Below are 22,389 nucleotides of genomic sequence, written 5' to 3'. Positions count from 1 at the left end.
GAACCTTACAATTAATTAGGAGAGGAAATCCTTATAGGGATCTAACTAAAGGAATGTCGTAAATGTCAAGGTTCTTTTTAAGGAGAATGGAATCATCAAATTTACTTCAGGTTTTGATCCGTTCAATGTTATCCTGAGAGAAATCGCGGATTAATAACCATTAAACCGTTTCCATGACAGTTTCTCTGGGCCTCAGAAATACTTGTAGTGTAGGGCCAAAGAAGCTGTTTCTCATGCAAAAGAATTTTCCAATTGTGACTACGAAAGTTTACTTGTAGCGATGAAATTCTTTCAGTTGAAATGGACTGGAATTGCTTGACTTTCTATCTTTTTATGGAGACAACGACAATTCGTTTCTCTCGTTTTGACTGTCGAGGTGCCTCACTGCATAATTTCACTTGTATTCAATTTATTTATTCACCAAGATTAGTTTTCATTTTTATCTGCAGAACTAATGGGTCCCAGTTCTCTATGTTTTCTCCTTTTTTATTTTAACAATTATTTTTTTCGTTAATTATTTTCGTGTCACTTACAATTTCAAATTAGCTAGTTCAGCATCGGGGAATTTTCTGTCCCTTCATCCCCCGCCCGGAGTACAACCGCCGCGGGAGGTCCCCGCTTTTCGGGGTGACCCTGAAGGAAGGGGCGCGCGGGCGAAAGTTCGCAAGTTGCACAACTTGCCTCCGGCTGGCGGACGAACGGAGAAGGGGGGCGAAGCGGCGTGCGCCGCCGCGGACGTCCGCCAGGGGGCGGTGGCGGAGGGCACGCGGTACCGCGCCTCGACCGAGCGTCGAGCCGAGCCGAGCGTGTAACCTAACTCCCGCTACGTAGGAGCCGGAGCGACGTATTGATTTTGTCTACCCTCCGCTCAGGGCTGCCAACTCCGAAACCCCGCGCCTCCCCTGTTTTTATTTACCTCTCCCCCTCCCCCTTGCTCCGCCGTCCGCGCCCCTCGCCGCGCGTGGCCCCTTGTTCCACTGCTGTAATCTTATTTCCTCCTGCTTACGCGGTGTAAATTGATTAGGCGAGAAGTTATGCACGGTTGTTGCAGGTGTGCGCCCGGGGGCGAGGTGTGTAATAGTGGAATCAGGGATCCGTAAGTTGCCCGGGAGGGGGACGACGGGGGGCTGCGATTGCATGGTCCCCCGCGTTCACCTATTTATTCGCCTAGCCCCGCATCCGCCAAGACGGCCGGCTACCCTATTTTTTAAGAGGAGTAATGGAGGGATCCATTGAGGATTTTCTCACAGAGAATTGAGGTTAGACAGAAAACATTAACAGATGAAAAATAATAGAAATAAACCTATGGAAGGAAGTCCTTTAAGAACTAATTATAATCTAAAAGTGAGCCCTCTGAGCATGAGGACAAACTGTTAAGGAGACTGATGATTTGTTTTGTTGTTCAGGATCGAATTTCTTACAGTGTATCATCAGCCTGATTTTGTCTTTTCTCTGCAGGTTGGACTTTATTTTTATCATTTATACACTTACAAGTAGGAAAATGAATAGTCATGCCCGAGGAAATTTTTTTCGTCGCGAAAATATTGACAGGAAAACTAAGCGATTCCGCACCAGACTACAAAAATTGTATCACAACAAAGAAACCACCCTTGTGTGGGTGAACATTACCTGGTGTAACAAGTCGCTTCTTTGATGTAAAACAAGCATTTTCTTCAGCACGACAAAAAACTGCCAAGGACCGATTCCTCGTTATATTGAGACCTGGTTTCCTTGATTTCGTTTGTTTAATTATGAAAATGCATGTTGATAAGAATTGAGGACTCAATATTTTTGGATGTTTAAGCCAACTGTAGGTTTCAGATAAATAAGTGTATACTTGCATGAATGTTTCCACACACGTTTCTATCTTTTATGGGCGCCAACATGTAGACATATGACTGAATTCTAGTTGGACAGTCAGCTTGCAGTGCGCGCCTTCAAAAAATCGAGTATGCTTAAATGCTCGCACAGAAGCCTTAATACCCGTATCCTCTACTCTGTCAATTTTTCTACTAATATTGTGGCTATAGTCCTTTTGTACCATATTTCATATTTGCACTTATGACGCGATCAGAGATTAATTATCCTGTACCTTATCTGTATCGTATTGCGACAGTCTTAAAACGGATGAGACAGAAGTTACTTTCGAGGAATTCAAGTTCTCTCGCACAATTTTCAAAAGTCCGTTTTTATAAACCGACCTTAGACTCTCGCTCTTATCAATTCTTGTTTTTTTTAGTAGGTAACTCTGCCCAAATATACTGTATTTTTTCTTGGCAAATATGACAATTTCTCGTCTTCTTTTTCCTCCTTCATCCTTGGTTTCATGTAAATTTCTGGCAAACCAATCAAACTTTGACAAAACCTCTCGGCAGTGCGCTTACAGCGCCTTATTATTAGCTCATGAAATTACATGTCGTAAACTGCGGTTTGCATGTAATAAAATTATTCACTTGTTCCGCGCAGTGAATGCAATATCCCCATCATCATAACTGATCGTCGAAGCCGCAAACCTGCGGAAACTACTTCATCCAGTTATTGCATTTACGTTAGGAGGTTAGACTTAAAATCAAAATGGGGTCAAACAAGCAGTTTTTTTTAATTTTACGTGCATGCCTGGTTTAGCACATAGATTTGATCGTAAATTGTGGTTTTTATTCCCGGCAGAATATCCTAAAATGAAAATATTTAATCAGAAATTGTACGGGTGGAAGATGCTTTCATAGTCTCTACATTGAGCGATTTAAATTCTTGTCGGTTCGAATTTTTCTCTTTTTATTTGTGAGAACCATTTTTGTAACTTCGGCTTGATCTCAGACCGATTTCGCTTTCCTTGCGCGAGCTTAAGGTCCCTGACAGTCAGAAGCCAGATTGGGTAAAAACTGTCATCCATAATATGCCCCACAAAAATGTTTGGTTCAACGCAAGTTTTCGACCCTACTGCGAAACTCGTTTACTTCTTATTCAATACTTTGGTATCTGAGTTGACAAATTTATGCTGTAAAAACTGTTCGCAATTAAACACAATAAAAAAGAACTTAGTATATAGAATTTACATGATTTGTAGATCCTTTTGATTTTATTAATTTACTCACTGCAGTTCTTTTTTGCATTGATCGGCCCAATTAAAGTTTGTTTGTATGACCAAAAATTTCTAGCACCTGAATTGAGAACTTCTGTCTGAATCTGTGATTTGGAGGTTTTTAACCGAGGTCTATTTTTCACCATGCTAAATTTTGTCATGTAACAATCTCAAGTGTCAATGCATTATCTCATGGTTGTGAACGCACTGGGAAAAACACATTGGATCTAGAGTACAGACTCTTAAAAACATCGACAAGAAAAAGTACTCTTGATTCAATCAGAATCTAGCTTAAATCAAGGACCAAGCCTCTTAATTTAAGCAGATTTCGTTTTGATTCAAGCAAAAATCCGATTGAATCAAGAGTATTTTTTCTTGTCAATGTTTTCAAGAGTCTGGACTCTAGATCCAATGTGGGTTTTTTTTTCAGTGCGTATATATGTATGTAGTATATGTATGGAATACGATACCGCAAATGTCTTTTATGATGTGTATGATGACGTCATCAGTTACAGTAATTAGTATTTTCATTCGTTTATCTTTATCTTTCCTGCAATATCCTTGGCCGAAGTAGATCTCACGAAAAGTAACGATGTGCTTAAAAGTGTCGAAATGCGAGCTTCCTCGGCGCAGTATGTTGCGCGAATAAACGCCCGGATGTACGAACGTGCAATCTTCCCCGCTCCTTGCCTCATTTCTCACCTCCGGCGGTCTTTCACACCTTTTTATTCGATTCCCCTCATCATTTCTTGAGCGCAGACCGGACGAAATCTACTATTTTACGACGGCATTTATCAGCCCCGGGCCGCCGCCCCCCTTCGCGAGGTGGTCGCCCCCACTAATCTCGGCTCTTTACGGAGGGGCACGTTCCACTCAAGCACCCTGCTGGTGCCCCGACTCCTCCCCCCGACCTCCCCCGACCCCCACTATTGGGTCTCCCTTCGAATATCAGTCCGCTTCTCGTCTTGCTACTTCTGATTTACGTCTTTCTCCATTTGATCTTTGATGATTTAATGACTCGACGGTGCCAAGGGAGGAATGCTACTTTAGAGACCTCTACTATACTGCCATGCTAAGGAAGAACGCCGTATGAAAATTCGAGAGTTACCAAATATTCTTCGATAAAACATGTAATTTTGACAACATTCCTTGAAATTTTCAGATATTTTAGATGAAATAGAGTACAAAATTGTCTGAAAGTTGTGGAAAACAATATTTACGATTTTCTCAGTGAATTCGGTTTTTATGGGAGGAAACTTGGCAACGCCTGAATGCTCATACGGCGTTCTTCCTTAGCACGGCAGCATAAGCCTCCTGTAGCGGCAAACTAACTATTGAGTACTTAAATTGAGGTGATTCCAAGTTATCTAGGACTAGATTTGCCACTGCGTTGCGCTCCTACACGGTTTGCGTCTTTGAGAAGCAATAATAGTGAATTTACAGGTGTCTTGAATTTTGTGAATTTCATCTTTAAAATGATACTGCTAGGAACACTGAGTCCTAGGATATCCTTGGTTTCTAAATTGGACAATTATTAGAGAAAATACGACAAAATAACCTAATCTGCCAATATATATGTGGTTAAATGGAAAATGCCGCTAGAATACATCATAAGGCGGCATATTTTCTCCCCTTTAAATACATTTTTCTCCAATTTCCCATGTCAGAAAAACAGTATGAAAAATTTTGCGAACTCAGCTTATTAGGCACTCTCAGATGAAGCAATAAAATTATTGTGTGCAACTTCTCCATTATGGCAATGTATACAAGGTGATGCGAAAAACTGATCAATAACGTGTAGCAGCATTAATACTGAATAGAATGAAATCAAATTTATGAAAAATTCACCCAAAATTTATATCGGACACTACCAAAACGGAAGTCGCCCTCCACTTTATGTGTAAGAGAGAGATAACGATATAACATCTATCTCTCTCTCTCGCACATTTAGTCAATGGGCAACGACGTCCGTTATTGTAGTTTCCGAGTTGAATTCTCAGTAAATCATGATCTTTGATGTCATTAAGTATAATCAATGCTGATGACAAAAAACTTCAAGTCTCAGAGGGGTCCAAAAGTTTGTCTGTTAAAGTTTCGAAATACTTTCCGTTACGATTAAATAGGTACTCTGTGATTACGGTGAATGTTACATCCTAACCACAGGAATAATCTCAAACTTCAACAGGAAAATCTCTGGAGCACTAGAAATAGAATCCCCTAATACTAGCACCGAGCATTGATTTACGTGCTTTGAATGGTATGTCACAGATTTAATCTTTCCAATTTCTGGGGAAACAAGTCTCTTTACATTTGTAGAAAATTTGTACGGGACTTTTCGACACTAAGTGAAGACACTACAGGAGAGCTGCAAAGGTTCAGATGTTCGCCGAGATTATTTCCACTCAAATCAACCGATGTTTCAATTTTTTCTGAAAGCGCTTCTCAATTCTTCCGTCTTTTGCAAAACCCTCCAATGATTCTTCGTATTCCTTCCTTCTATGCCTCCTACTTTTCAGTTTCAATCGCCTGATACGTAGGTTTCACCGATATCAAACCTCCTCGATTTCGAAGGGCAGATCTGAAGTGCGTCCGACGCGCAATTCTGGAAGTGAAAGAAAAAAAACCTCTGAAGAGGTAACTCAACCGAACTCGAAACTTCTTCAATACTTGTTTTCCCTGAACTCACTTCAGATGAGCCGTCAAATATTAGAATAGAGCCCGCGTTTACTGATGTTCTAGATCGTAGGTTTTGCAGTTCCCTGAAACTCGAACCAATGGACACGGAATGGTATGAAGCGTGATTTCCCATTAATGCTCTTCCTCTTGCTTGCAAAAATTTACGACCACTGAAGGCTTTTAGGACTACAATATATTGGACGTATTCATACCAAAAAGAACTATGTGCAAAGGGTTTGCGTGCATCATAGTTCCTTTTAGCATAAATACGTTCAATTGGAAGGTTTGTTCAATCTGAATGGACGGCGTATCGTGAGGTCAAAAAGTGAAGGAGCTCGAAGAAGAGATTAATTTTTTTTAAAACTTTTACAGAATAATTTGAACGTGATAAATGAGGAAGTAGAATAGTAAAATCATCTGTTTTTCATTTAAAAAAAACAAAAAAAAAACAATAATTATGAGAAACATGGAAAACTCCTTACAAGGTGAAATATGATTTTAAGTCAAGCAGCGTGTTACATTTGTTCTCTGATCCCAATTCTACATTTGCTCAATACGCCCTAAAGAAAAGTTTGAGCTAGAAGAGCGACGCATTTCGCTGAATCGCTCTCAACGAAACATCGAAGGTTAATCTACTTGCGAGCTTTTGAGTGTGTAAAGTACCATTAGCTTAATGTAAATCGATGAATAGCTCCGTGAGGTGATCAGCGATAGATGCACACGTGTATGTTTTGTCTAGCACTTTGTTCTCTGAAACTTTTTGTTTCGTATATCGTTTCCTACTTGGAACTGGAATGGAACTGATTAAATATACTCCTGAAATGCGCGAGTTTTCTCTCTGGTTCAGCGGGTCAAAACTTCGGTGAGTTTTTTAATGGATTCACTCTGCAAGGAAAACAGACTTAATGGCTGAAATTCAGGATAGGAAACTCGAGATCAATCATGATTTACAAGTGTGCACTATATGACCACAGTACTGCCGTGCCAAAGGAAAAACACCGTATGAACAATTGAGAGTTGCCAAATTTCCTTCAATGTAATGTTTTTTTGAAAGGAGAGTTATGAATTTTTGGTTTTTTCCGTGAAATTTTCAGTATTATAGTCCAATTGCAAATTAAAATCTCTGAAAAATTAGAGGAAAAATATCTACAAATTAGCGTGGAAGTTCGTACTGTAACGAAGGAAATTAGGCAACGTTTGAAGGCTCATACGGGGTTCTTCTTTAACACGGCAGAGTGTAGAGCTGTAATTTCGAACAAGCAATCGAGCTTTTCATTTCTCGCCCTCCTTGCAGTTAGAAGGAGTTATTCAATCCTATAAAATGGGCGTCCCCCTCTCCCCCATTTTGAGTCACACTCAAAAACAATGACAGCAATTGTGAAGCCAATCATTTCGTACATACATTGAATATGTATAAAACATTACTCCTAATGCCAGACCCGCATTTATCAGAAATATATTGATAGGCTTTTTGTGGAATTTTAAAACGGATTACTGATAGGGTTTTCAAAAAAGTCCATAAAAATTGCCTCATGCTTAAAGTTTTAATTGCTTTAAACTTCAGTATGTGTATTTACAGATTAGAAATGCCAAATGTGCCTTTTTGTGAAGTCATAAGCTAGAAGAGAATCGACTTTCGCCAACAGTAATATTGCCAGATATGTGAGACTAATAAATTTATGTCTTTTGTGGATAGTTATGCATGGGTGCAGAAAAATATTTTACAGGTTTTCATGATAAGTAGACTTGATAATAGGTTAAGCAAAGAAATAAATCTATCTTTTAATATTACGTCAAATTTTAGTATATATCACAGGCAATCATCAATTGCCGAGATTTGCAAGCAGCATACTTGTTAACCCGTCAAATTGCAAAAATTCGTGTCTACATCGTACAAGTCTCAATGGTAAAGTACTCCGAGGGAACGACCTCGGCTTGAAGCGCCTTCAACTCCGCTGATACTCTCCGCCTTACCGGGGAGTTAATTTAGTTGCGTGACCTAACCAAACAAACCTAACTCAAGTCGCCTGCGGAACCCTCTGCAACAACGCATCCGTTTCCGAGATAGCGTGTGCGTAGTCTATTGTTTTCAGCATATAATCGTCGGTATCGGTACTTATCAATAGATTTGATGTGTCGTCCAGGAAATAGTAAAATAACCCATGGTTTTGATACATCTCGAAAAATATGAAATTCAGAAGAGCGCGTAAGCTGTCGGTCAGTTTAGCAACAATCCCGTTGTGGAGTTCCAACTTCGAGGTGGTTGCTACGTCCGTCGCACAGTGGATCGAGTCAATTAGAGAGGTCGGACATGAAATTTTTGCCAAAAACTGCAAATTTTGATTTTTATTTCGGCACATATTCAACTTTAAGGTTGCTTCTTGAAGAAAATTTCACGAGAAAACTAATGGAGCCACTTTTACAGGGTGTCTAGCATCAGGATTTTCCCGATTCTATCAGGATTTGAGGTCAATCAGGAATTAATCCCGATTTCATCAGGATTTGAGGAAAAATCGGTCGTAAAATCAGGATCCGAGAAAAGTCGGCCGTCCGATCGGATTTTATTTATCGAGCTATTTCTGTGCAGTTACATTCGCCAATTTTTCTCCCAATTTTTCGCCGCAAAGAATCAGGATTCGATCAGAATTTGGAAAAATTATGAAATCAGGATTTAGCATTCAAAAATCAGGACCGTGTTTTAGAATCTCAAAGTTTTGTGTAATCGGAGTTTCAAGCGTTTAAAGTTTCCAAATTTTGTCCGACTTCTCCGCAATTGACTCGGTCCATTGTGCGTCGCTTGGATGAATAAACCAGCCTCAAGCAAGTCGTTAATGGAATCTATTTCCGGGCGACGGATTTGTTTGGTCAGGAGAGTGGTCATGTTACCCGAGAAAACTGTCGAGATGATTATGTTGGTGAGGCTGAAAACCATGAAGAGGATTTCTCTGGTGTAAATGCGACCCAAGAGCTGAGTTGGTGGGCTTCGGCAGATGAAGTAAGAATAGACTGTCAACAACGAGGAAGTGCCCCCGTAAGAACCGAGCTCCGCTTCCAAGTAGAAACGCCGAAATGATCCGCGCTGGGAAAGCTGGAAAACGTACCGTGTCACAACGAAAACTCAGAGCGTGATAAGGACGAGAATCCAGGCTGTAAGTGTGAAAGCTCGCAAGATCAATAAATATTGAGGCGCGAACTTACTGTGAGGGGCCAGGGTGGACAGGGTGGAAGAGTCGACGCTGTCGGAGAGATCGAATAGAGAATTTGCAGTTGTCTTTAATTTTGTGAATTTCATCTTTAAAATGGTACTGCTAGGAAAACTGAATACGAGGATATCCTTGGTTTCTAAATTTGACAATTATGGGAGAAAACATGACAAAATAACCTCATTTGCTTAAATACATGTGTTTAAATCATGGTGTCTAGTTTTTTAAAAACCGGAAAAAACCGGGATTCATCAGGGAATGCAAATTTACCGGGAAAATCAGGGAATCTCTTCCCGAAACCGGGAATCTCTTTCATTGAGCAGATAATATCAACATCAGGAACATTTTTTTAAAAAAAAATTTTGAATGTGCGCCAAAGAAATGGCCGTAAGATTAATTAAAATCGATATTCATATCTGAAACTAGGGAAAAATAATATTCTTTTCCCCAAGAAAATCCCGGGAAAGTAGGAGGAAACTTCGGTTTCTCATCAGGGAATGAGCTCCTGAAAATCAGGGAAAACTAGGGAAAAATCAGGGAATGAGCTTTGCCAAGAAAAGGAGACACAATGGTTTAAATAGAAAACTCCGCCGTATGACGTCACAATGCGTCAAATTTTCTCACTCTTAACTCTATTTTCCACAATTTCCCATGTCAGAAAAAAAATTATGGAAAATACTGGGAACTCAGCGCATAACGTATTCTCAGATGAAGCAATAAAAGTTTTGTGTGCAAATTCTCCACTTGTTGGATTGGTCGGTCTCTTTTGAAATTTCTCCGAAATTTTGCGCGTGCAGAGTGACTCCGTGCTTATGACCGATATCGAACGTGCATCCGGAATCGTCAGACTCAAGAGTGGGTCGGACGAGGTATATTTGAACTGCTACGGACTATAGGCAAAATGAACGGCAAGCTAAGATGAGAAAGAGATACTAGTTCCTTTTTGCAAAATGTAATCCAACCGAGTCATGAACATATAAACGGGCACTGAATATAACTGGAAAGAGTTAGATATATCGCCGATATAATGTCTAAGGTCACGGCTGACACTAATGAGTGTGCAGGAACACTAGAATGCCAAAATATGTTCTTGCATGTTTCAACTCAAATGTCTCATTTGCAGGATTCAATTCGTGTTCACGATGGGTGCACTGTACCAGCTGCTGAGCATTTAGTTTCGTCATGAGCTCTTGCTTCACTTCTTTACTTACAGTTAAAAATAAATCGAGTATCGTTATCGATGCATACAATTTTTTCGACCGTACTTTTGACTTTATTTTTGTGCTAAGTAAATTCAAAATTTAATATTATAATTCTAATGCATAGATCGTCATCCTGTTGAAACCGAGTTTATAAGAAAAATCCCCACTACTTCCCCTACTTATATCTAACCTGTCACCTAGTTGTTGTTAAAAAAACTATTATATCCTCTTATTTCACAAAAATAATTTGTTAAAAAATGATCGTTAAACAATGTTTGTCTCAAACTAATAATTGAGTCAAATTTTTGTCAAAAAGTAATATAACCCCGTAATGTTCATTTTTGTACAATGATTTGAATATTTGTAAGTGTTGAATAAAATTTTACGCTCTGGTGACCGGAGAGTTCCTGGCACACTCATCAGCAATGTAATTGTATGCAGATACATTTGAGGGGCTTCGAGGGTGAGGCGCATAAGTGTAGTTGTTGCTATTTTGAGAAATACGCGTTTGAAGTTTCGAAATTACGTGGATTCTAATGGCGGAAAGAATGTTCAAACTGACTTTTTGATGCTTGAATATTAGAGTTTAGGAGCGAATTTTTCACAGAATATGCATTAAGACTAGTTTAACTTGAAATCGTTAATATCTCAATTTTTTTCAAAAACTTCACTTATGCACCTTGTCCTCCAAGCCCCTAATTTAAAGTAACTCAATCCATTTACAGCGTTTTGGCCGAAAGATCCAATCGAGCATAGAATATATCGAGTTAAAGATCTCGAACAATTAGGGGAGTCGGAAAGTTGCACCCCAAACATCCAACCCTTGGCCTTAATCGACCTACTGCGGAAAGACTAGTTTAACTTGAAATCATTAATATATCAATTTTTTCAAAAACTTCACTTATGTCCTCCAAGCCCCTCATTTATAGTAACTCAATCTATTCACAGCGTTTTGGCCGAAAGATCCAATCGAGCATAGAATATATCGAGTTTTAAAGATCTCGAAAAATTAGGGGAGTCAGAATCTTGCACCCCAAACATCCAACCCTTGGCCTTAATCGACCCACTGCGGAAAAGCTCGCTGCTGCACCCTGACTCAAGTCGAGCATTGAACACTCACTCAGGATTCACCCACTCACCTTTGGCTCGGTTCTCGTCGACCGAGGTCAGAGGTCAAGAAACCCCCGCGGAAGTCGCATGTAACCGAGTAATTACCTCGGATCCAGCCCAAGTAACGACCTATCTATCTCCGCTCCAATACGTCCGTTTAATTTCATTATTGTCCCCACTTACGCTAAAGGCGGATCGCATTGCGGTCTCATTTTTTTTCTCGGCTGCAACGGCTGAGCCAGTAAAACCCTTCGATATTTTCCCGAAGATGATGCGAGCTGTGACCTGAGGGCGAAGGAGCATCTTTCAGGGATGCCACAGTCAGCGAAAACCGGGAAATGTCAGGGAAGGGATTTTTAAAAAGTCAGGAAAAATCGGGAAATGTTTGAAAAAATGAAGAAAATGTAAGGGAAAAATTTTCAAATCTTCTTAATTTGCTCTCTAAAATAGGTTTGAGGTTTCGAACTAAAAATTTTGCCTGAAAACTATTTTCAATTATGTCTGTTCCATCATTTGCCGTATCTCAAATTGTCAGGGAATTTCACCAAAATGTGTCAGGGAAATCAGGGAAATGTCAGGGAATTTTATTTACCTATGCAAATTTCAGCGGATTCCTTGCGTAGTGAGAAGAATTTTTTTTTAAAGTTTCAAAGGAATCATCATAAACGTTCACTTGTTAAACATTAAATTGCCCAGTTAAATCCTGCATTAGCTGATGTTGCCTGCGGGCTGATTGTTGAAACCGATAGGCATAGCAATAGATAAAGAAGACGAAAAGGATATGGAGGGATCCTATTGGTGGAAGCGGGTGGTTGCAATGGACAAAAGACACAGGTAATAGACAAACTAACGGCAACCCACGAGAGACCAGATAGTTAGTCTATCATTCACCCCCTTAGTCTATAAGGACTACCCCTTTCATCCAACAGAATCGCTCCATACTCCCTAAGTCTTCTTTGTCTATCGCGTTGTCTATCAATTTCAAGAATCAGCTCGGTGATGCCTCTCTGGTAATCGCGACCCATTTACTGTTCTTTGAGGAAAATTATGAATTTTCCCCCCAAAACTTGCACTAAAAATTTAACGAAGCCACGACCGTCCAACGCATCGTTAAGGGCCTAATCCCTCGTTTAAGATCTAGAACGGGCTGTGCTCGGTCCTCAGGAAATTCCACCCTCCGATTCTAGACGTTGTGCCCGTTGGCGGCGGAGCGGGAACCCTTTTCAGGAGCTCAGGAAACGGGCTCCATATCCATCTCGGTTAAATGCCAAAAGGTAACGTCGGGTTTGACGTGAGCCGAGGAGCTCAGTCAACTCCCCCCCCCTCCCCCTTCTCCCGGAATATAAACCACCCGCCGAAAATAGGGCATTGCTCACGAACGGTTATTTCGACTGCGGAAAAGCGCTCATTCCGAACGGCGTTTTTACACACTTTACACACTCGCTCCATCCGAGAATGGGGTAATTCATCGAATGCGTAGAGTATGATGCTCTCGTCTTATATTCATAGCTCACCCGGAGTGTTGCCGTTAGATTTTATTCGCCTTTTACGGTATCGAACGTACCTGTTTTACTCTCCATCTGGTGCAGCCCGTTAAGAAGGTCGCAACGTTGCAACAAGGAGTATCGCGGTGAAGCGATAAAAAGGAAATAGGTCAAAAAGAGAGCTAGTTAGGTGTACGATGTTTTCTAATACTTTATTTTTACATTTCATCAAACTTTTTCCCCTCCTTTTTGCCTCGAGGCTTCTTCCCATTTTTTATCATTATCGGCTATCTGAACCAAACGCAGTAAAGACACGAGATTCGGAAGGTAACAAGAAAAAGGATATGTCGATTTTGATAGTTTTTGAAGTGTTGTCTATGTTATTTCTATGTGTTTGAAGGTGAGAAATACTAAACTTTCCGCGATATTTGCTTTGATTTATGTAGATTTTCTTGAGAGCCTCGAGGTCGCAAGGCTTTTAAAGATGATCGTTGAAAATTAAAACGAGTCAGTTGTTTTTCAAAAGGGAACAGGTTCATTTCTCGAAGAGTCTCTGTTAGTATGTCTTTTTATGCAAAGTAAGGTTCATGCAAAAATGGACTTGCTCTTTTTTGGTAACAACCGATTCAAATAAGAGCTGCCGTATTGCAAAGTCGGAACCCTGGTAAAAATTGGCAGTAGAATCAGTGTCCCAAAATACCATAGACCTAAAGCCGGCTGTAAGATTTCCAATAGCTTCTATAGCCGGCTGTACAATTTCTTTTAGCCTTCTATAGCCGATGGCGACTAAGCAACAGCCAGACGATAAAGTTTATGCTAAACGTTACTAAATACGGATACTAGGACTTAGTTAGTTTTTGGGCCACCGCTCTATTTTTGTGCTGTAGTATCTTGATTAATTTTGCGAGGAATGTTCCATACTTTTGAAGGATGCCTGTTATTCTTAATATGTTGGAGCGCGTTCAATTTCTTATGATACTGTGCAATACCTATATGGTGTGAAATAGTTGCTTCAGACGCCGTGACACGCTGCGGCGCGGCGGGCGGGCAGAGAGCGCGAAACGCGCATTAGCGCCTACAAACCTAACAGGGATACTTCACGTATTGCGCAATGCGTGAAGTATCCCTGTTAGGTTTGTAAGCGCCAGTGCGTCGCCGCTCCGCTTTGTGTCAGGCTCTAATATTTAATCTTGCGGAGTCAGCAATTTTCAACTCATGATTTTGAAATGTTTGCACACTCTGTATGGATAATTCTCATTTTAATTGATGAAAAAAAAAGTGTTTTAAAGGAAAATATAATCTGTGTTCTGTAAACATTAAGGTAGTTTCATATCAAACTTAATGATTTCCAAAGCGCACGAATTTCTACACAATTTCTTATAGCCTTTTATAGCCAATGGCGATAAAGTGTAAAGCCCGGCGATAGGAAATAGCCCGACTGTATACTTTTTTATAGCTTCGTATAGCTCGGCTATATGATTTGCTCCGCTTTCTACAGCCAGCTATATGATTTTCAATAGCCTTCTTTAGTCGGCTATAAGAACTCCTATGGTATTTTGAAACGCAGCTCATATCGCCAATTTTTACCAGGAAATCTAGGTCTCGACCGCGTGTGTGTCATGTTTTTTTATCTGCATTGACTGATTGGATGCTCCAGCATAGCAATTTGTTCGTCCACATTTTTGCACTCACGCCTGTCAAATATTTTTTCCCAGAGTTAGTTGCGTTTGCATACAAAATACTCTTCAAAAAAACCCTAGGGAAAATGATTTTCGGGCTGATATGCAGCCTCAAAATTGCACTCCTTAGTGAACGAACGTGTTTTTCCCCCTCAGATTTTAATCAGGTTCGCATATTCGGAACCCCTTGAAAAACTCTCGAACATGGCCCGCGAGAGATCATGTACGGTCGTTTGCATAACGCAGGCACCTCAAAGAACTTCCTTGATTAGGGCCGAACGGCATAATTTCCCTCCCGAGACGTATTTTTAATCCCCCCCTACGATGAATCTCAATTATTTTCCACTGTCAAGTAAAATTGTAGCTCCTTAAACGGAGTGCGTGACTCATTTTGGGTTCTGCTCCTACGGAAAAGGCGCCCGTTAGGGGCACGTTCCTTGAATGTTTATCGCGCTGCGCGCAAAAATGAAATTGGAGCCTTTAATGGGCCATTGTTTGCTGAAGTGGACACGGAATATTTAAAAGGAAAGCTCCGTTTCGCGGTGTTGTCGCCACTCAAGGAATCCGGAAGGTCGATCGGAGTCGAAGTGAGTTTCCATGGAGCGAAGCAATACCGTCTTCAAGTCATCGATTAATGAAACTCGCCGTTTATGTACCTTGGTTTCAGATTGTAAAAGTATTGAAGTATTTTTAAGTTAACTGTTTGTTCATAAATGTTATACCTTTATTTTGATCCTGATGTAAGATTTTCAACGGTATAGTTCCTTGAAAACGTAATACTTAAAGTATACATCGAGAGTCTTATCGAAATTTAGTTACCGAATTGAAGGGTCTTAGACTTAAAAAAAGCCAATATTTTGGTTTTTCGGCGTATTAAGGCGGTGAGTTACGGACATCCTGTAACCCCATTTCTATGCCACTAGTGAATTCAAATAGTATCAAAGTATGGGTGCATACAAATTTTCATGAAATTTGGTGCATCATCTGTGCCAACATGCTGGAAAAACTATTCATTTCTCAGAACTTGGGGGGATTGTATAGCGCCTCCCAAAATCACTTTTGGAAAAATTAGAATATTAAAGTCTTATATTGACCTATTAAGCACGCTCCTGCAGTCTGGCGGTGTAATCTTGAATCACCCTGCCAGTGGTGATTCATGAAAGTTGGCAACACTGCCTCCCCCCTCCCCCCATTTAAATGTATGTACAGAGTGTCTACAAGTCCGGAATTTCTGGAAAATCCGGAAATAGCACTGATTTTTTGAGGGCGGTCCGGAAGTACTGAAAAAGTGCGTAAATTCCGCCGGAAGGTCCGGATTTTTGTTATTTTTGTCACATTTTAAGCGAGAAATTCGAATCTTTGAAACCCTTCGAATTTCTTCAATTGGAGGTATTGAAAAAGTACTGAATTTTTCTGTTAGGAAAGTACTGAATTTCTTGGGAATGTACTGAAAAAGTACTGCAAAAGTACTGATTGTTGGCCAGCCTATTTTAGTTGACACCCTGATGTAAAACAATCGATTCTCGGTGAGGCTGAAAACGATTTTTTCAATGGATTTAAATGGAGAAAAAACAGTGTTGCCAACTTGCAAAGTCACCACTGTATCCTGCATACCTCAGATTTCATTCGCAGTCGATTCTTTCCTCATAAAAATAGAAACAACAAATCATTCTCGTTTAGACGGGGAATCATCAGAGAATGACGGAAAGTCGATACCCGTGTAAAGCTCACTCAACGGCGAGGTTCCGGATCTTCCCACGCGGCGAGTTTTCACCTGGATTGATTCGAGAGTGCTCAAAGCGGGAAATGTCAAAGTTCGGCGCAAAAAATCGAGAGGTAAGCGGATGTTGTTGTTGCGGCGGAAGAGCCGAATCGTGTCCGAGGGAAATGAGGGGACCGCTCGTAACTCCACCGCCGAGCCGGGGACCGGACCCCAGGGCCGATCAATCGGAATCAATGCCGTTCCCGGTGCTTTGCGGGTTGCGGCAGAGTAACGAGCGGGGGCCGTAGGGCTTGACCGTGGTGCGTCGTTGCCACGTTCGGTCGAAAGGCCGACACGCAGAAGGTTCAAGGTCGCAGGGCTGGAAGGTGCCCCTTCGGAACGCCGCTCATGCAGCAAGCGAGACCCGCGCGTAACGATAGTTACGGACGCACATGTTTGCATGATGCACCGAAGGTTTGAATTTATGTGTCAGAAAACATTGAATATCTTAGTTAGGAGTTAATTTCAGTAGTAATTTTCGCTCTGTGAATCCTTGTCTACATGAACTTTTGGTTTAGGAACATATAGACCGCGGTAAGCAGAAAGGAACGAAGCCACATCAACTATTGCCAAATTTAATTTGACAATTTCAGTATGGACATGAAAACGGTTGTGTAGATATTTGTGTCAATTTTAGTGAATTTTCTGCATAATATGAAGTAAATTCCTTAACATTTTCAAAGGAATTCGCACAAACGTTCTCTTCCAAAAAAATAAATCGCCCCGTTCCATTTGGCAACAGTTGATGTGGCTTGGTTCCTTTCTGCTTAACACGGTACATGTTTCAGAATGCTTATTCTTACGTTGCGATGAACCCAATGTCACAACCAAACTACTGAAACTTTTTGTCTCCCTTAATTTAAAAATCTGAATTTTTGTATGTACACCTATCTCCCAAATTATTTTTACGTTAATAGCCTAGGACGCTGAATGTCTATAAATAAAATAACTAACTAACCAACTAACTAACTCTTTTGAGCCACTCACAGCTCTACAATCTAAAATTCCATATCCGACATCTCCGAAATTCTCGTTCCACTGTGCGCCGGGGGCGGTCAACCCCGTCCGTCCATTCGCGACCGGCGACCGCGATCTCAAAGGCCTTGATGCCCTCGTACTCCGTCTCCATCCCGACCCATAACTCCCCCCTTCCCCCCTCTCCGGGGGCCGATCTACATGAACTTACGAGTTACAAGGTGCTTTAATTGTGTCAATCTTGGGTTAACATGACCTACCTCGGTCACCCTTGGTTTACGAGGGGATCGGCACGCCGACACCCCGACACGCTCCCCGTAATGAGCTCGGATTCTCGAAGGTGTTTAGAGGTTAGCACGGAAAACCGCTCCCGGCGGCTTATCGTCGGCGTCGTCGTCGCTATCTCGGCAAATACTGCCGTGCTAAGGAAGAACGCCGTATGAACCCTCAGGCGTTGCCAAATTTCCTTTAATAAAACAAGAATCCCCAGGTAAATTTACGAATATTTCTCCTTCAATTTTTCAGACGATTTTTTTCGTAATTTCACCGTAAGTCCCTGAAAATTTTAAGGAAAAATATTCATAATTTTCCTCAAAAATAAATATTTTATCGAAGGAAATTTGGCAACTCTCGAATGTTCATACGGCGTTCTTCCTTGGCACGGCAGAATGGAGCCTCGGCTTTTCGAGGAATGTAATTGCTCCGTGTTCGAACGACGGAGTGAAATGCGGTGCATTCATATTCCGAGCAGGGGTGCAATCAAGGTTGCCAGATTAAACGATAAAATGTGGATGTTTGACACGGGCTCGAATGAGGGAAAGTTACGATTATCAGCAATGTTTGGCAACTGTGGGTGCAATGTGCATCCAGCATCGGCTTCCTGGTTCGGGATCGAAGCCTTTTACGAATGGCACACCCACTGCACTCTCATCCGCCTCGGGAAACGAGACAAGCTCTGTTTAGCGCCCAAGTAGCACCACTCAACAGGTTAATACGCCCGATCGGCGGGTGTCTTTGATGAGCGATGGTTCAAAGAACTTGAACGCGATTAGACTGCTCTGTATCGGCGAATGGTTAGAATTCTGTGCCGTATGAAGGAGAGAATGATATATCAGGGAAAGTTCCTCCACAGAAATAGTACTATATTTTTGAGAAGACAAGAGTCTAAATAAATAAAACTTACGGAATTTCAACTAGTTTCGTCGACCCCAGATCAGTACGATCTCAGTGCCTCACGTTTTATTTTCTCATCCTGATGTATCAAGCATGTCCTAGAATGTCTCCTAGTAATTTCAGCCCTTATGCGTACTCGGACTTCGATTACACACCGCACAAAAGAACAATTTTTTCTACTCAATTTAGAAACAACTTTTTCGCTATATTTTTCTTATTCAGGTAGATGCGTTCATAAAAAAGCCACTAAAGTACGTGCTTTATCCAGTTGGCTTTACTCAGGTCCTATTTAACTTCAGATCATCACCTGACAACTCAAGCGTGGTTTCAAGGTCGTATTCATAGCATTCCTCAAAGAGTTCTCTTCCTCAGAAGGCCCCACTTGGTTTACCTTATGATGAAGGGAGGTTCAAGGAGATCTGCTACACCCCATCATTTACAGAACAATGTTTGCAAACTTTGAATTTCAGCATTATATCTTTGGAAATTGGTTCTTCTAAGGGATTACAACGATTTGCTACTGTAAAAAGCGCAACATACGGAAGACGAAATTCCATGATTTTGACCAACTTTACGGTAGGTTCGAACCTACCTTCAAATTTACTAAACTTGGAGCACATTTTCTTTCGTATTTTGTATTTTTTGTAGTGTTAAACCATTGGAATTCCTTGATAGGGCCCATGCCCAAAGTTATACTGTCAAGTTTAACCCGGATTTACTGAAATTGTCCTTTTAATAATGATGATGATAATGATGATGATGTTTTAGTAATCTCCGTGACTCTTCCCTCGTAATGATGTAAACCATTATGGAGCCCTCTAATATAGGGAACTGTTAAAGGAAACTATGAATGCGATCGGTTCTAACCCCCAGCCCCCTTGGTGGCGTTGCCCGGCAACCTGGCTCTGAGGAGCGCGAACGGCCTGACCCTCTGGTCGCTCACCAACGGCCCCTGCCCCCTGAAGACCGACGGTAGCTTGTCGAACTGAGTGACGTCGAAGTACAAGTACCCGTCCGTCGCCGCGAAGAGCTTGGCCGCGAAGTCGATCCGCTCGTCCCGCACGAAGACTTCCACTTTCCCGGTGTCCGGATCGAACCTGGAGACAGCGTCCTGTTCGTTGCAGTCCGCGTAGACGAACCCCAGTGAGTCCGTTGTCAGCCCGACCGCGAAACCCTTCTCGCCGAGGACCCGGACGGCCGCCACGATCTCCGTTGCCGGCGTGTTGCGATTCCTGAGGAGATCCGTCGGCACGGAGTATAGATACCTACCACCCACCGTCGAATAGTATAGAGTATCCGTGTCGGGTGATAAAGCCACGCTGTCCACTCCAAAGGGGATAGTGACCGGGCCGATGGCTTGGCCACTCCCACTCACCTTTACCGCGTATAGTGGAAACCCTTGCACGAAGGGCACGAAGCCCGCCATGGCGGTGACCATGAAATCCCTCGCCAGAGTGCGCCACGCGTCGCCGGTGTCCAGGTCCAGCACGCAGATGGCGTTATTCCGATCCGGGCTGAAGTCCGGGAGGTAGGCAACCCGCCGCACGGTGTCCACCCGCACGTCCCCGAGGAAGCTGTTCGGCCTGACGGCCTCGGTCGAGAACACGTAGGTCCTGATGACTGTGTCGGTCGCCAGGTCGAAGGCGATGAGTTTCGGCCCGCCGTAGGTGGATTCGAGGAGGACGCTCTCGTAGATGACGCGCCCGCAGTCGAGGACCCAGAGCACGTCGTCGTAGTCGATGAAGATGGACTCGATGCTGACGAAGTAGTCCGGGAGGCCCGCGGACACGGGGAACGGGCCCGAGGTGTCGACAGCGCCCCCTGGCGGTTGGTTGTAGGAGGCGTTCGGGTACGGGGCGTCGGTGTCGAAGCCGGTCAGCTCGACGACCTGGTAGACGTCGTTGGAGCTGTTGTAGACGTTGAGGGCGTCGAGACCTGGGGCGTAGCAGGTGAACGGCCGGCCGGATCTGGAAACGGCGACACCGACCGGGAACTGTTGGTAGAGGTGGACGACTTCGATCTGGGGGTCGTGGCCGAGAGGGTCCCGGCGGAGGCTGAACTCGTTGGTGGATGATGCTGTTAAAGAGTGAAGTAAGACCAATATGGGTCCGTGCCAGCTTGGAGTCATCTTAGACGGTGGTGCCAGGTACCAGGTACCTGCGTGCAATAAATATATAATTACAGCAGGGTTGCCACCGTCAGGGAAAACCGAGAAAACCGGGAAATGTCAGGGAATTTTAAAAAGCCAGGAAAAATTTTTAAAATCACCTTCATTTGCTTTCTAGAATGGGTTTGAGAGTTTGAACAAGAAATGTTGCCTGAAAACTATTTTCAATTATGACTTCTTAACCATCCGTCAGATCTTCAATTGTCAGGGAATTTCACCAAAATGTGTCAGGGAAATCAGGAAAATGTCAGGGAATTTCATTTTCTAAATTCTGTTACAGGGTGTCTACCGGTCCCAAAAAGCCCCCGCTATCCCCGAAAGTCCCCATTTTTCTTGTTTAAGTCCCAAAAAAATGACCAAAATCGTCCTGAACTCCGGCATTTTCCAATTTTCCCGCCAGCCGCGGCGGCGCGGTATGGCCAGGAATAAAAAAGCTGAAGTGTTGCTTGCTTTTACATGTTTTCATCGGTTCAACATGACTTGTAAAATTAGACATATACAATACGCCTTTTAACGCTCTAACTAACTCCATTTGTCTTACTATTTCGGGGAAAAAAGTCCCCGATTTTCTTGAAAAAACACCCCTAAAAGCCCCCAAAAGTCCCCAATTTTGGTTTTTTATAACTGGTAGGCACCTTGAATTAGACGGTATTAACCTGAACCTGGCTAACTACAATGTTAGCTAATGTTTCACCGTGTATAATACTTTGGAACATTCCGCCATCTTGGAATCGCAAATTTTGAAAATTTGAAGTGAGATTCTAGTTTCCCCATCAAAAAACATCCTTTAGCACCAAGTTTTACAAAAGTCCATCGAACAGGAGTCGAGATAGCATTTTAGGCCACATCCATCTTACTGAATTTTCGAATTTTGAAAATATGAGTCGAAATTCTAGTTTGCTGTCAAAAATACACCCTGGCTCAAAGTTTGACCAAAAAACGATTGAAAAGGAGCCGCGTATCGTAGAATTAGCTAGGACTCTTCACAGTGGTTAACGACGATATACATACGTTAGAGCGCCTTCATTTTTGTTTGATACTGCATGTTCAATACTTCCGTGGTGGAATAGTTGCTCAGAGCGCCTTCAAGAGTGTCACTTCGACTCGATGGCAGAAGATCACTATCACCGCTATAATCACACTCTGGCGCGTGTTCTGTTACACATTTTCTCATTAGAGACGGTGATTAAAAACATTCATACCTCAATTTGCGACGTTGCAAGTTTTTCTCTGCCTATTTCACGGGGGTTAACCAATCAGAACTCCTTAAAATCCGCTGTTATTTTTCCGAGATAAGATGATAACTATTCTTTCAATGTTTTTCTCCATTCTGTTTGTATGCTTTCGTTGAAATGAGAAAAAGAAGTACTAGTAGGTGCTTTTGAAAAAACCAAAACGCATCCGAAATTTATTGTCCTTGAATTAAACGGCCCCGAATAGTTGAAAAACCGTCAAAACAAACCAACTGACAATCAGTGTTATTATCAGCTCGCTCTTTGCGTCTATAATGCAAAGATTGTGTATATTTATTATAATCCTTGGCATGATCAAATTAGAAAATAAAAAAGAAAGGAATAAAAGATACACGAATAAATAAACAATAAACAAATTAATCAATTAATTAAATTTGACGGAAGTAGCTCTTCGTGATTGAATTCTAAGGTTAAACTTTTTGCGTGAAGGCATATCAAAATGATAAATTCTCACATTTTTAAACAATGAAATTATGAAGACGCATTGTTCGCTTACCCAGACGACAGACCGCGTTTCCAGCGTCGAGGGAGACGCAACAGTATCTTGTAAATTTTTTACCAGACATCGGGTCTCATAGAGCAAATACTCTTGCAAATTTGACCTTCTTCTGGCTAAAGTTTCC

General features: G+C 41.9%; 2 protein-coding genes across 2 annotated transcripts in view; one reads left to right on the top strand and one right to left on the bottom strand.

Annotated features, from left to right (window-relative positions):
• Appl (amyloid-beta-like protein) overlaps window positions 1-22,389 on the top strand; it is a 168,036-nt gene that overhangs the window by 77,021 nt on the left and 68,626 nt on the right. The window lies entirely within an intron of this gene.
• LOC140225044 (uncharacterized) lies at window positions 19,089-20,474 on the bottom strand. Its single transcript, XM_072302489.1, has one exon. The coding sequence runs from the start codon at window positions 20,472-20,474 to the stop codon at window positions 19,209-19,211; it is 1,266 nt and encodes a 421-aa protein (XP_072158590.1). The 3' UTR covers window positions 19,089-19,208.

This window comes from Bemisia tabaci, chromosome 7 (assembly GCF_918797505.1).
Source record: "Bemisia tabaci chromosome 7, PGI_BMITA_v3".
Lineage (NCBI taxonomy): Eukaryota > Metazoa > Arthropoda > Insecta > Hemiptera > Aleyrodidae > Bemisia > Bemisia tabaci.
Note: the sequence above shows the minus strand (reverse complement) of the source record. Positions and strands in the feature narration are given on the sequence as shown.